Consider the following 14,169-nt stretch of genomic DNA (forward strand, 5'->3'; position numbering starts at 1 on the left):
AAAAGGCACCGCCACCAAAACATAAAAAGAGGCTTAAGATGGAGGATGGTTGGCACGGCATGAGAAACATCCCAAAACAGAGACAGTGATTGGCACACAACAACTAACCATTACAAGGGTAGGAATTGTAGAGACTGCAACATAGAGCTAATTGTCCCTTTAAAGCGCTATTGGAAACTGGCGCTTTAAATGGATGGTTGGACGAAGCTGCAACATGAGCAGTGGATGCCAAAGGGAGACAATGGTTATAATGTACGCTAATAGTAGAACTATGCCATACTTTTATTTTGAAGGCTAACCGCAAAGTCCACTATTGTGGCTAATCCTTATTGTGGCTAGCTTCACATAGATGGGTCTGACCATCATTAATCAAATAATAACTGTCTTATAAATTAGGGTTATTTTAGATGACACCTAGCTATACAGTTAGCTAGCTAACTATAGCTACTGAAACAGATTGTGTCGTGTTATTTGACATGTATCTTTTTTGACACGCAAAGACCCAAACGGGGTTCCATAGAAATAGTGGTAGAGAATGAAACGACTAAACAAATGAACAACAAAACAGCACAGCAAGTAAGTGAAAGAAATATAATCAAAACCTGTTTTACTGGTAATAGGTCATACGTAAATGCCAACAAAATAACTTGTTGGTCAGTGTGGTGTGTGTGTGTGTGTAACCTTTATTTAACTAGGCAAGTCAATTAAGAACAAATTCTTATTTACAGTGACGGCCCGGACGATGCTGGGCCAATTGTGCGCCGCCCTATAGGACTCCAAATCACGGCTGGATGTGATACAGCCTGGATTCGAACCAGGGACTGTAGTGACGCCTCTTGCACTGAGATGCAGTGCCTTAGACCGCTGCGTTCATGTGGGTGTGTGTTAACTATTTAACTGTACTAGAATGCTTAAAAGGCCGCTAAAATTGTAAATATCGCTTATCGGTCAAAAATGTCATATCGGAGCATCACTAATCTCAACTGTTCAGAGGAGACTGCGTGAATCAGGCCTTCATGGTCGAATTGCTGCAAAGAAACCACTAAAGGACACCAATAAGAAGAAGTCTTGCTTTGGCCAAGAAACTCGAGGAATGGACATTAGACCGATGGAAATCTGTCCTTTGGTCTGATGAGTCCAAATTAGAGAGATTTTTGGTTCCAACCGCCGTGTCTTTGTGAAACGCAGAGTAGGTGAATTAATAATATTTTCATGTGTGGTTCCCACGGTGAAGCATGGAGGAGGTGTGATGGTATGTGGGTGCTTTTCTGGTGACACTGTCAGTGATTTACTTAGAATTCAAGGCACAGTTAACCAGCATGGCTACCACAGCATTCTGCAGCGATACGCCATTTCACATCATTTGTTTTTCAACAGGACGATGACCCAACACAACTCCAGGCTGTGTAAAGGCTATTTGACCAAGAAGGAGAGTGATGGAGTGCTGCATCAGATGACCTGGCCTCCACAATCACCCAACCTCAACCCAATTGAGATTGTTTGGGATGAGTTGGCCCGCAGTGTGAAGGAAAAGCAGCCAACAAGTGCTCAGCATATGTGGGAACTCCAAGACTGTTGGAAAAGCTTTCCAGGTAAAGCTGGTTGAGAGAATGCCAAGAGTGTGCAAAAGTTTCATTTGTTTAACAATTTTTTTGGTTACTACATGATTCCATATGTGTTATTTATATAGTTTATGTCTTCACTATTATTCTACAATGTAGAAAATAGTACAAATAAAGAAAAACCCTTGAATGAGTAGGTGTATCCAAACTTTTGACTGGTACTGTATATCACCAGTAGTGCATTTACCGTTAATTCCTAATCTACAATGTTTGTTACTTTGGTTATGGTAATTTCTGTTAATGCATTCAATATCATTATTCCAGTCTTCCCGTTATCATTGTCGGAGTGGACACATTGTTTGCAGAGTGCACAACCTATTATACACTGGTAAGAAACAAGTTCTGGTTAATTTCTTCCATTTACCTGTTTTTTTTCAATCGAGTTGTCGTCTTTTGTTTGGACCGCTCCTGTCAATGTTGAGTAAGGACGCGCACACATAGAAGTTGCCTATAGGATCCCTGGCCTGCACGCAAATGTAGTCATATACATGTGCCCATTTGGGGATCTGATAGTATTTCTGATTGGCTTAACGCACCACCACTAATGACCTGTGGAGCTTCTCAAAGTAATGTGTTCTTGAGCTCAAACAGCAAGCAAACAAAGTCTGTTTTTACATCCATTGAGAATTACAATTGTTCCTCAATGTATTTGAAAAATCTTTCCAGCTCTCTCCCTTTTCGAAAATCACTCAGCATGAAAGGGAAAAATGGCATGCTCTGATTCAGTGGAAATGTAATAAAATAAAATAGAGTTCGACTGAAATAAGTTCCGGTACTGTTTATATTTAGGAGATCCACAATACCTTTTAGCTAATGTTCTATAAGAGAAACAGGAGCTCAAGCAGTAGAACATTTGAGGTGTCGGTACTCAGCTCCGGTGAGCTCATGCCCAAGTCAAGCACTGCTTCTTATCCCTTGCGTATATAGCCTACAGCTGTGTCTGTCCTGAGCTCACTGGCGTGGGAAAATGAGGGCCCAGAATATTTTATACAATGTTGCAAGGCAAGCTTCAGCCTGAACCAAGTTAATAGTTGATACAATGTTTCAAGATAGCTGCAGTCAGGCCATCTGTAGCCAATGTGATTTATAGGATATTTATTTTTCATCAGGATATTTTGTACCTGCAGTCTGCAATGGTTTTATTTGTTGGATTTATGTAGGCTATTTTTACATAGTTGGCAATGGCAATAGAAGTTACTTTGAGTTTATCATTTTCATTTGGATAGAATTTTGATTAACCACAAGACAATGACTTTGACAGTGACTGTTTCACGAAAATGTGCATATGAAAACCATAACTGGCAAGCAGAATGGTAGAAATGGTAAGATAAATTGGCATTCCACATGAAAAAAAGGTCAGTGTAGCCCATTACTGGCAACTTCAAGAGAGTAATGGCAGCATCTGCGAAAGTCAGCAGGAGGAGAAACGAGTCAGCTAAGTTTTTTGTTGTTGAACTCTTTCTTATTGGTCTATTAACACATTTACCGCCTGGTGATGTTACCAGGTAGGCCAAAACTCCATCCCACCAAAACTGGCTGAAATTTCAGCTAAAAGGGCATGATCACCATCTTCGCAATTTCACAGTATTATTCCAAACTCATAGTGCGGAAATATATATAAAACACTATAAAATCACATTTTTGACTGCACTGGGCCTTTAAAAGAGGGTCCACTTCACCTATGTCAAACATGCTACTCCAAACCAAACTATTAAAAATCTTACTGTGAAAACACAATGTATATGATATATTATAGATAGACAACACATGTAATACTGTAGCTGGGTTGTGCCTGGACTGTGAAGGCATATACCCTGAATCCCTATCCATTGCTTACACCTATCCACTCCGCTCAGATCTACACAAGTGCATAGGGGTTAGGGGTTGATTTGGGATTCAGGTTTGTCCCCCATATGGAACCCTTTTCCCTGTATAGTGCACTACTTTTGATCAAAGCCCAAGGGACGGACGCAGGATGCAGACAGGGAGAGGGCGTGTGAGGGGAAGGCTATGGCTGTCTCTACAGCTCCTGTAAGACATACACAGTCACAACTGTTAGCTAGTGTCCATGCATCATGATTAGAGCCATGTATTTCACTAGCTCACAGCGATGAGGAGTCAGTGATGATGACGAGATCCACATTGGAACATTAAAAGTGGTCCCTCCCTCAGTTTCTCCCTGCCCCGCTCTCTTCTACTCAGACACACTGGACGAAGCAACACCATCACCATCTGAGACTGGGAGGCTGCATGTGTTTGTGTGTGCCATGTGCGCTCCCCGACACGCACCTCGCAGTCTCATCGTCAGCTGCCTCACCAGAACACCTTACAGAACAACAAACCTTACAAATGTGCTACTCAGGGCGGTGTGATGTTAGGGATGCGTCCGAAACGGCACCCTATTCCCTATATAGCGCACTACATCCCTGATCAGGGCTCATACGACTTTATGTGCACTGTAGGGAATAGAGTGCCATTTGGGACGCGCCATAAGGAGAGGCTACAAAATGGCGAAGGGTGTGTGTTTCTAAGGTAATCATTAAAAAGCTTTAAAGGGGAAAGTCATTTTTCTCCCTGGTCATGGTCCAAAAATAGAACAATATCAAAGAAATTGCTAGTCATGAATGATAAATAGCAAGTGGGACTGCTTATTGAGTTTTGAGAAAAACGGTGGAGAGACATATGCGTAATAGTAGGCCTACAATAAAACATTATAGGCAGCAATAATAGGCAATGTGCTAGTAATAATACTAGTGTGGTTGGTCATACAGACTAGATGCTGGGAGGAGAATCAGTAGAGATTTTTTTTTATATCAATTGAAATTATAGTCTTGATTTAAGGCGTCTAACATGTTTAAGTCACAGTGCTTTCAGAAAGTATGCATACCCCTTGACTTATTCCAAATGTATTGTTACACTCTGAATTTAAAATGTATTAAATTGAGATTTGTCGTCACTGGCCTACACACAACACCCTATAATGTCAATGTGGAATTGTGTTGATTGACTCATGAAATGTCTTGAGTCAATAAGTATTCAACCCCTTTGTTATGGCATGCCTAAATAAGTTCAGGAGTGAAAAAAAATGTGCCTAACAAGTCATAAGTCACAAATAAGTTACACTCCGTGTGCAATAATAGTGTTTAATGACTACCTCATTGAAAATGTATGTTCCAACAGGACAATGACCCTGAGCATACAGGCAAAGCAACGTTGGAATGGCTTCTGAACAATAATGTGTAAGTCCTCAAGTGGCCCGCCAAAGCCCAGACTTGAAGATTGCTGTTCAATGTTGCTCCCCATCTAACTTGAAAAAAATCTGCACAGAAGAATGGGAGAAAATCCCCAAATCCAGATGTGCAAAGCTGGTACAGACATACCCAAGATGACTCAAAGCTGTAATCACCGCCAAAGGTGCTTCTACAAAGTATTGATGCAGGGGTGTGAATACTTATGTAAAGGAGATATCTGTATTTTATTTAAAAAAAACACATTTTCATCCATTTTGAATTTAGGCTGTAACAACAAAATGTGGAATAAGTCAAGGAGTATGAATACTTTCTGAACGCACTGAATGATGTGTAAAAGTGCATTTTCTGGTGCATTTTTTGACCAAATAAAGCCTGGGATTGAATGTGTAATGATGTGAAAACCAACAGAAAACCAACCACCACTTTCTACACTGAGAATCTCAATATAAACCAATTTGAGGGAACAGTGTGAAATAATGATGATTCACCGACAACCGGAAGTCTTGATGATCATGGATCGACGTCATCCGTCCAATACATTTCTGGGAAAGCTCACTGACCACTGAGCTGTAAATCAAATCTCATCAAGCCTGTAACGTGGCAACCGCTCAAGGCCTTTCTAATTGGGGTTAATGGGAGGACTGCTTGGTTTGCTGCGGGCGCTCCACCTGGCAGTGCGCTGTAATTGTCAGGTTTAAAAGGACTTGTGTGTGTGTGCGCACGTGAGTCATCTGACTTCCGCACCCAACTGCACCTTCCCAGCCCCTGCTGACACAGAGCCATACGTCTAACTAGTAACTGTGCTTATCTGGAGCCATTTTAGGCCTTTCCGGAGACGTCCTTCCTGTCTCTTGTAACACTAATATAGCAGACATGGCCACCCTGGATCGACAGTTTCCTCAAGGCTTTCGTCCTCACCCATCACCGCCAAGCAGAACAGGGAGTCAGAGAGTGAAGCTGTGTTTGCTGACAGGAGCCAACATGGTGGATGGAGATGGAGTGGCTAGGTTTTTTTAGGTGGAAAAAAAGTGTATGTGCGTGCGTGTCACGAAACACACAGGTGATGTTTCTAACACAAGTTGAAGAGGGAAACTTGACAACGTAAAGTGTATGAAAAACAACATACATGCAAAACAAAAACTAGGATCTAATGAAACACAAGACAACTATTATTTGCAAATGTGAGAGCTCTGAATAAGTGCTTCACTGGGTCATTGTGTAACATGCCCAATAAATTACTAAACATATACTTTTTCAAACGTACAGTAGTCCTCTGAAATAATAGTCAACACGTTCTGACATCTGTGGCAGACATTGAAATACCACAGTAGCAGACTAGAGCATGAATGAGTTTCACTGTTGGGACAATAAAAATGTGAATTTAATCGAAGGATGTGGAGGTCGGGCTCAATTGAAATTATAGAAGATGAGCTCTTTGGACTATGGTCATCAAGCACTTATTTAGAGCTCTGGGAATGGATGAAAGAAAGCTTTAAAATGAGCAAACCTGATTGGCTGGCGCTGCTGCTGCGTAGGGGACACTTGTGACAGGAGTTGTTGTTGCAGAGATAGTAGCAGGCGTAGCACTGTACATCATGGGTACTTTTTCGGGAAGGGGGGGCCATGGAAGCAATGAACAGGTAGGCAGTGGAGGCAGTGTGGTAACCATGGCAATGGGTATTGTCGATTGTTTGGTTGTTGTGGTTTTTGGGCATGATGCATATTACAGAGGGGCGAGCCATCGTTAGGTTAGCCCAGCGGAAGGTGTGCGCATCACAATGCAAAAGCGAGAGAAAGCATGGGAGAAAAAAAAAGAGGAGAAAAAGCTGAATTACAATCACAAGTAAGGAAATTTGGACCGACAATCAGTTGTTCCCAGAGGACTGAGTGAGATATGATGAGTGGTATTATAAGATTGAGATGAACTAGAAAACAATTAGAGCCCCATCAAGATTGAGAGCTTTTCTACCAATTGTGTTCACCCTCTTTCTATTTTTCTCTGGGATCAACACAGCACAGTAAAAAACACAATATCTACTTTTCAATAAACAATTCATTTGGAAAGCCAATTTTATCTATACTAGTAATACTGATAATGTTAAGAATAACACTTCACATTCCATAATTAGGGTAGAAGACAGTAAGTAGCTAAGTAACAAAATATATTACATCCTAATTGAGAATCATCTCTTACAGGTGAGTTCAAATTGACATGTAGGACTTTGCAGCACTTTGCATTACTTTGTGGCGCTTTTCAGTAAAAACAATCATGCACTCTAGCCCAATGTTCTACAACCGTGCCTCTCACTGTGTCACAACATCCATGAACTTTGTGTCACCTGTAATTGCTTACATCTCCAGGCCTGTTCCCGCTCTCCCCCCAATTTAAAGAGGCTCCATGGTGAAGTTTCCCCTAGGTACAGATCTAGGATCAGCTTCTCCTCCCCCAATCCTAACCTTAAACATTAGTGGGGACCCAAGATCAGAGTCTAGGGGCAACTTCACCCTATTCCTTTAAAAGCATAGTGAGAATGAAAAAGGGAAAGGAAGGAACCTACCAAGGCTGCTAGCAGGAGTCATGCACAAGACTGATCCTGTGTGATCATGCAGTGGAAGAGAGTGAACAGAGGGTTAATAAGGGGAGGAGAAAAACATGTTAAAGAGGAGACAGAGATTTTGGTTGTAGCCTGGTCCCAAATCGGTTTGTACTGTATGGCATGCCATTGACCATAGGAGTCGGCAAGAGAGCACAAACAGATCTGGGACCAGGCTAGAGATTTTGGTAGCTAGCTATAAACATGCATTTAAACAAATTTCACAAGCCTGCAATTGGTATGACTGCACTGTGCAGTTTGACTCCATTTTTGTAGTCTTATGCCACACATCTGGCCGTGATTGGGAGTCCCATAGGGCGGCGCAAAATTGGCCCAGCGTCGTCCTTGTTTGGCCGGGGTAGGCCGTCATTGCAAATAAGAATTTGTTCATAACTAACTTGCCTAGTTAAATAAAAGGTTAAACCCCCCCAAAAAAAGTCAGGTCTGTAAATAAATCATAAAAAATAAATATGTTCTGGGGGGGTGGGAAGGTAAAATCAAACATACTACAAATTAAACTTTTAAGTGTCAGAGGTTTACTGGCCTCATATGTGCGTGCCATCTTGCCAACTCCTATGGTCTCTGTCACAGCAGACACATGGCGTGACAATGGCAATAGGAGCTGGCAAGACAGCACACACATTTCTGGGATCAGGCTAGAGAAGGTTAAGGGCTGGATGCTTGGACCATGCAGTGAGAACGAATCAGACCTGGGTTCAAATAGTATGTCGTCTTTCAAATTACTTTATGCGTGGGATCTGGAGTGCTAGATGGGCAGCGTTTGCACTTTTGCTTCAATAAAGCACAGCTAGAGTATTCCAAGAGAAACCGATATTAATTGAACCCATGTGTGGTGTGTACACAGCATTCTGAACATGCTTCCTACACTGGGAAAGGAGAGGAAGGGTGTAAAGGCCATGGAGGATGATAACACTAAAGAAAGGAGTAGGAAGGGAGGGATATGGGGTTAGGGGAAGGTAGTCTCAACCACAAGAGGCTTAAAGGGATAGTTCGGGATTTTGGCAATTAATACATTTATTTACTTCTCCAGAGTGAGATGAACTCATGGATACCATTTGTATGTCTCTGCGTCCAGTATGAAGGAAGTTAGAGGTAGTTTTGCGAGCCAATTCCAATTGCAATCTTTGAACAGGGCCCATAACAACTTGATTTCCACTTGAGAAAAAGCGGTTGATCACACTGTTGGTTTCAAGAGAGACTGGCCTCAAACTTTTGGAGAAAATATGGGGAATATCCCATTTCCTCACAAGCTCACCTGGTGAAACCTTTTAAGGGTTATATACTTGAACTTTGCCCTTTGATGCTTTTATGGGGAAACGGAAAGTTAGGGAAGCTCTATCCAGCTTGTGTCTACATTCTACATGGGTGTGTATCTGTGTACATAAATGTGTATAGGTGTGTGTGTGTGTGTGTTTGCCTACATGCGTGTCTGTGTGAAGGTACATGTGCATGTGTGTGTGTTGTGGGCAGGTGTACTTCCTACCTGTGGGAAAGCCACAGAAAGCCGTCTGCTGCTGCAGCTGTGCGTTGGCCAAGGCCTGCTGGTAGTGCAACATACTGGGGTGAAAAAGTGAGCTGGCCCCGTTGCTCTTCTCAAGTGCTGGTCTCTTTGGTAGGGGCTGCAGGCAGCCGTGGGGGAAAGCCTGTACGGGAGGGACAAGGAGACGTTAGATACAACGAGGCGGAGGCCTCAAAAATGACTACATTCACATGACTATTCTATATACTATAACATGAGAAATCACACTGCTTCTCTGGGTCTTTTGTGGCTACTAGCTACAAAACAGCACAAAGTTACAACAGAGAAGTCACAATGGCAACTTAGGTTTAAATAACCACATGGGGACATTGAAGGAACTACACACAATATCTAGCAAGGCAATTATAAAACAATAATTTACAGTAACAAACAAATTGATACTTGGGAATTAACATTCTCGTTGTTATACGATCAATCAATGTAAAGCATACTAAAATAATAACTACAAGAATCATATTGGTGGATATTAATTGCATAATAAAAATACTTGGGCATTTAAAACAGCAAAAAGCCAAATTAAAATTATTGTGAGTTGCTACAGTACATTAAAGAAGCTACATGCAAAGCAAAAGGTGAAAGGTCAAAGTACCAGTTCTACAGTTGCCTCGAGGGGTCGCTTCATTGCTTTGGCAGTCGACTGAGTCTTTAAATAGCAGGCAGCGAGCACATGATGGCAGTGGGCCAATGGGAGTCAAGCGTATTAACATACAGGTAACAGCAAGCAGAGGTGCGTCATGGGGGACAGCATTGCATTGTGGATAGGTGAGAAGGAAAAACAAAACAAAATAATCTGAATGCAGTATACCACGTACAAAACAATATGCATGCACATAAACAAAAAATTGTTTGTTGTTTGTTTAAAGAAACATATCGCTAAAGTTCTGAATTAGTACAAAAGCAAAAAAAGCATCTACTATACCTTTGGTTAAAAAGTTTAAGAAATACAAAGATTTTCAAATGCACTTATGAAGTAAACAAACTATTTGGATTGCAGTTATTAGTTCTGTAAAGCTAGTTACGTCTTTACAAGTATATCAGTTATCTAATCAATCTATGTATCAAAATATCTTGGGGTATTATTAATATAAACAATTGACATTCAGTTGGGCCAAATCCTAACTTCAGATCTGTGCGCACAAGTCAACATTTTTCATAAATCTCCATTTGACATCATGATTTACGTGAAAGTTTGAGTTATGTTCACAGATCTAAAAAAGGTAGGATTCGCCCTCTTCTGTAAACACACTGTAAACGCTTGTTTATTCCATGTGTAACTCTGTGTTGTTTGTGTCGCACTGCTTTGCTTTATCTTGGCCAGGTTGCAGTTGTAAATTAGAACTTGTTCTCAACTAGCCTACCTGGTTAAATAAATAAAAAAACACTTGTACACTATCTGCTGTATGGAATATTGTTGGCTCTGTTTTTGGTGCTTTGGTGTGACTGGCCACCATGACAGAATAGGATGTGAATGCAACATACATTTCTCACCGAAAAACCCTAGTCTTTGCTCTAGCCCTTACTATTGTGTTCATAGAGCTGAAAGGACTGGATAGGTGAAAGCAATAGGAAACATATTAGAGGGCTAGGATGGAACCACCACCATCGCTTAAACCTATCCAGTCCTTTTAGATCTGAGAAAACAAAAAAACAAGGGGCTAAGGGAATGGGCTACCAGGGACTAGATGTTCTCAGCAAGTGAGAGTTTCTGATCGATGGACAATTAAAATAATTGTTGATTGGACAATGAAGGACCACATGGTCTTGTTGATTGGAATTATTAGCTTTTACAATAAAAGCAGTGCAATTTGGAACCAATGCACATTTTATAGAGACCATTATGACCAATGGTTTGATAAAAGATGCCCTATGGCAGACAATGGTAGAATGGACAATGTTTAGGCAGCTGGTCAGTCACATCCATTTCAGTCATGGGGGAAAAAAAAAAAAAATCTGATTTAGGTGGTAAAAGCAAAACTATTATTTTTCTTTCCATAACTGCACTAACTTGTTAGTGTGTGGTTAATGGGCAACTTTGTAACAATATTTGTTATTAGGAAAGTCATCACAGAATGTGGAGCTCTGTTTATTCTACATTCCTCTTGGATTCTACAGTAAAAAATATATTTGCTCAATGCAATAACATTTGAAGAAGATAAAAAAAAAACGGACATTTTTTTAGCAAGGCTTCTGAATGAAACCAAATCGATGACATTGCACAAAGGAAACGTCGATGGGACAACCAAGGCCCTTATGATTACTAGGCCATGCACAAGCCTTTGCTTTATGTGTAGGACAATACTAAGATTATTCGGTAACACTTTACATTAATACACCTTTTAGAAAGGTATTAGATATTTTATAAAGTGTTACCGATCATTCCAAATGAATACACCTCAGATTCAGTGTTAGATTTAGACTGAAATGTTATGTTAATGGAGGCAAACGGAGGAGGGGATAGAAATTATATTTTTTATCGGGGGGGGGAGCAAAGACAACAGCATTCAACTTGCGACATAACAGGCTATGGAAGACAAAATGGAGCTAAATTAAATCAAAATGACCCCTCAGTATAACTGTATAGCCTAAAACTCAACACATAGCAGGATCTAACCACCTCCACCTGTTGTTTATAACCTTATGTACCATAAACTTGGTTCTGTCTGGGGTATATTTCCAGATGAACAAATCTTTGGGTAATGTAAGCTCATGATACATGTACAGTTGCGGGCACTAAAAAGTTACACAGTGCATGAGCAACATGACACTCGGTCTCTTTTTGATAGTTTGTCACACAAAAAACGACTATGGTACAACTTTTCAGTGCCCGTAACTGTATCTAACTTAGGACAAGAGTCTGGTCGAGTGGTTAACCCTCTCGCTTCCGGAACCATATGCTTCCCCCTTCGGGAGGGATCTCGTTTTTTTCTCCTGCTCCTATCATAAAAATAATAAATATATGTAAGTTCTCCTTTATAAAAAACTAAAACAGTATCTAACTTACTGTACCTTGTGCCAATACATTGCAATGACTTTATAGTACATGCTACATTTATTGAGAGAATTGCAGTGGGAAATGCTCCCATAGAGCTGACTAAAAAGCTCTCTGTCCTCCGGTAAACCATAAGCCCCGTCGCCCCAATATCTTATCTAAGGTCACACAAGCTTAAGGAAATAGAGCGCGAGTTGTCATTAACTCATAATCATGTCTTCAGCACTGGATGACGTGTGTTTTCCTATTGTTTATGTCCTTTTTCTTTTAAACCCTAACTGTGCTCGAGTCATCTTTTCACCCAGTATCAGTGGAGGTGAGGTTGGGGTTTTAGAGAGCAATGGAGCGATGGAGGAGCAAGCTGATAAGACGAAAAGCATGCTGGACAATGCCATGGAATCAGACAGCAGCGCGAGAGCAGTGACGGCAGTGTGAGTGGCAGCGGGCAAGACGGAGCCAAGTTTGCCCATTCAATAGCCACTGACTCGGACCAATGTGGACACGGAGTATAGAGAGGGGGGAGGGAGGGTCACAGCCAAGTGAAAGTCCTACTACCAAAACCTGCCTGCCTCTCTGCCTGCCTGTCTGCCTGCCTCTCTGCCTGCCTCTCTGCCTGCCTCTCTGCCTGCCTCTCTGCCTGCCTCAGTGAAGGGGGAGGGTCCAATAATGAGGGAGTGGACCAATGACCAACCAGAGCCCTAATGTCAGTTTGGCCTCGCACTCTCGCCCATCTCTCTTGATTCAATTTGTACTGATCTGCAGAGAGCTACACTTATCATTGAGAGGAGGGCGGGCATTGTCTTTGTATGTATGATCAAGGGCGAATAAAAGAGCTCCTAGCCTGAAGCTAATAATAGACTGCGTCCCAAATGGTAAAAAGTGGGTGCACGATATAGGGAATAGAAACCATTTGGGATGGGTCCTGGTCAAAGTTAGTGCACTATATAGGGAATAGGGTACCATTTGGGATGCAGACATAGACTGTTGTGGTCGTGATATACATTCGCTTTACCTTCTCTAAAGCCTGATAACTATAGAGCCTATACAATGACCTGAGTGTGGGTTGAGTGGTCACATTTCCGTGAATTGTATAGAAGCGTCCAAAATAGTATTCTAGGAAGGTGGTATATCAACTGTATGGCATAATAAACAGTGCTCCACATTTTATGCACTTGTGTTCTTTTCTAGATGTGTAAAGTCCAATTTTTGAAGATTCTAGTGTGTGTACTCTACCAAACTAGTTGATTACATATTATAAACATTAGAAATGATATTTTTTGATCTGGCCCTTTGTCAGGTGTGCTGTCTGACATTGCTGGGGCTACAAAAGTCCAAGGTTTTCCAGAAATTACAGTTCAAGGATTCCCTCCTGACTTCAGGAATATTTCAACCAGGATTTCTGGAAACCCAGGGAATTTAGAAAAGTTAACAGATTTTTGCAAACCTACTTTAGAGCGTGTGCTGTGCTCACTACTCTACAGGCTGTGAGGGCGGCCGAGGGTCTCACCATGGCAGCAGCTTGCGCGGCCACGGCCGTCTGGTTGGCCTGGTGCTGCGCAGCCTTGATCTTGGCCTGCAGGTGGGCTGGCGGGTGGAAGTACTTGCACTTCTCCCGGGAGCAGCGTGACTTGATGTAGTCCATGCACACGGTCACCGTGTTGTCGCTAGTGTCAATCATAGGGCTGTCGCTGGGGTGAGCAAAGCGGCAGTCCGTCTCGCCACGCGCGCAGTTGCCCCGCTGGAACTCCCGGCACACCTGGGAACGAGGGTGGGGTGCACACGGACAAACAGACATGCACACGTACATACATGGACAGACACACGCACACACACAAATGGACAGACATGCACAGTGACAGACATAGACACACAAATCTTAGCTTAATATATCATACAATATAATACACATACCAATAACATATCAACAACTTATCATTATGTTTATAACTATGGAATGAATAATGAACAGATTGAGGTGTTTATCTATTCAAAGCCTGGATGTAGTCAATCACAGGGGGCTTCACTCACAGCCTGGGATGTAAAACATAACACCGCACACTCACTAAGTGTGGGGAGAACACGCACGCACGCACGAGCACGCAAACACACGCAAAGACACACAAAGCATGGAGAGAACCCACACAAACACGCA

At 41.8% G+C, this 14,169-nt stretch overlaps 1 protein-coding gene across 8 annotated transcripts in view; it reads right to left on the reverse strand.

Moving 5' to 3' along the window:
• LOC115195921 (muscleblind-like protein 2a) overlaps positions 1-14,169 on the reverse strand; it is a 77,837-nt gene that overhangs the window by 13,362 nt on the left and 50,306 nt on the right. For 2 of the 8 annotated variants that reach the window (XM_029756267.1, XM_029756268.1), the window contains exons 5-8: positions 13,525-13,773; positions 9,618-9,671; positions 8,972-9,131; positions 7,432-7,467 (exon numbers count right to left, since the gene is read on the reverse strand). In XM_029756267.1, the coding sequence (XP_029612127.1) occupies positions 7,432-7,467; positions 8,972-9,131; positions 9,618-9,671; positions 13,525-13,773 (499 nt within the window). Of the gene's footprint in view, positions 1-6,380; positions 6,476-7,431; positions 7,468-8,971; positions 9,132-9,617; positions 9,672-13,524; positions 13,774-14,169 lie in introns of all 8 variants that reach the window. The other 6 variants (XM_029756269.1, XM_029756273.1, XM_029756271.1 and 3 more) reach the window with 6 other exon arrangements.

The sequence above is a fragment of the Salmo trutta genome, chromosome 6 (genome assembly GCF_901001165.1).
Source record: "Salmo trutta chromosome 6, fSalTru1.1, whole genome shotgun sequence".
NCBI classification, from domain to species: Eukaryota; Metazoa; Chordata; class Actinopteri; order Salmoniformes; family Salmonidae; genus Salmo; species Salmo trutta.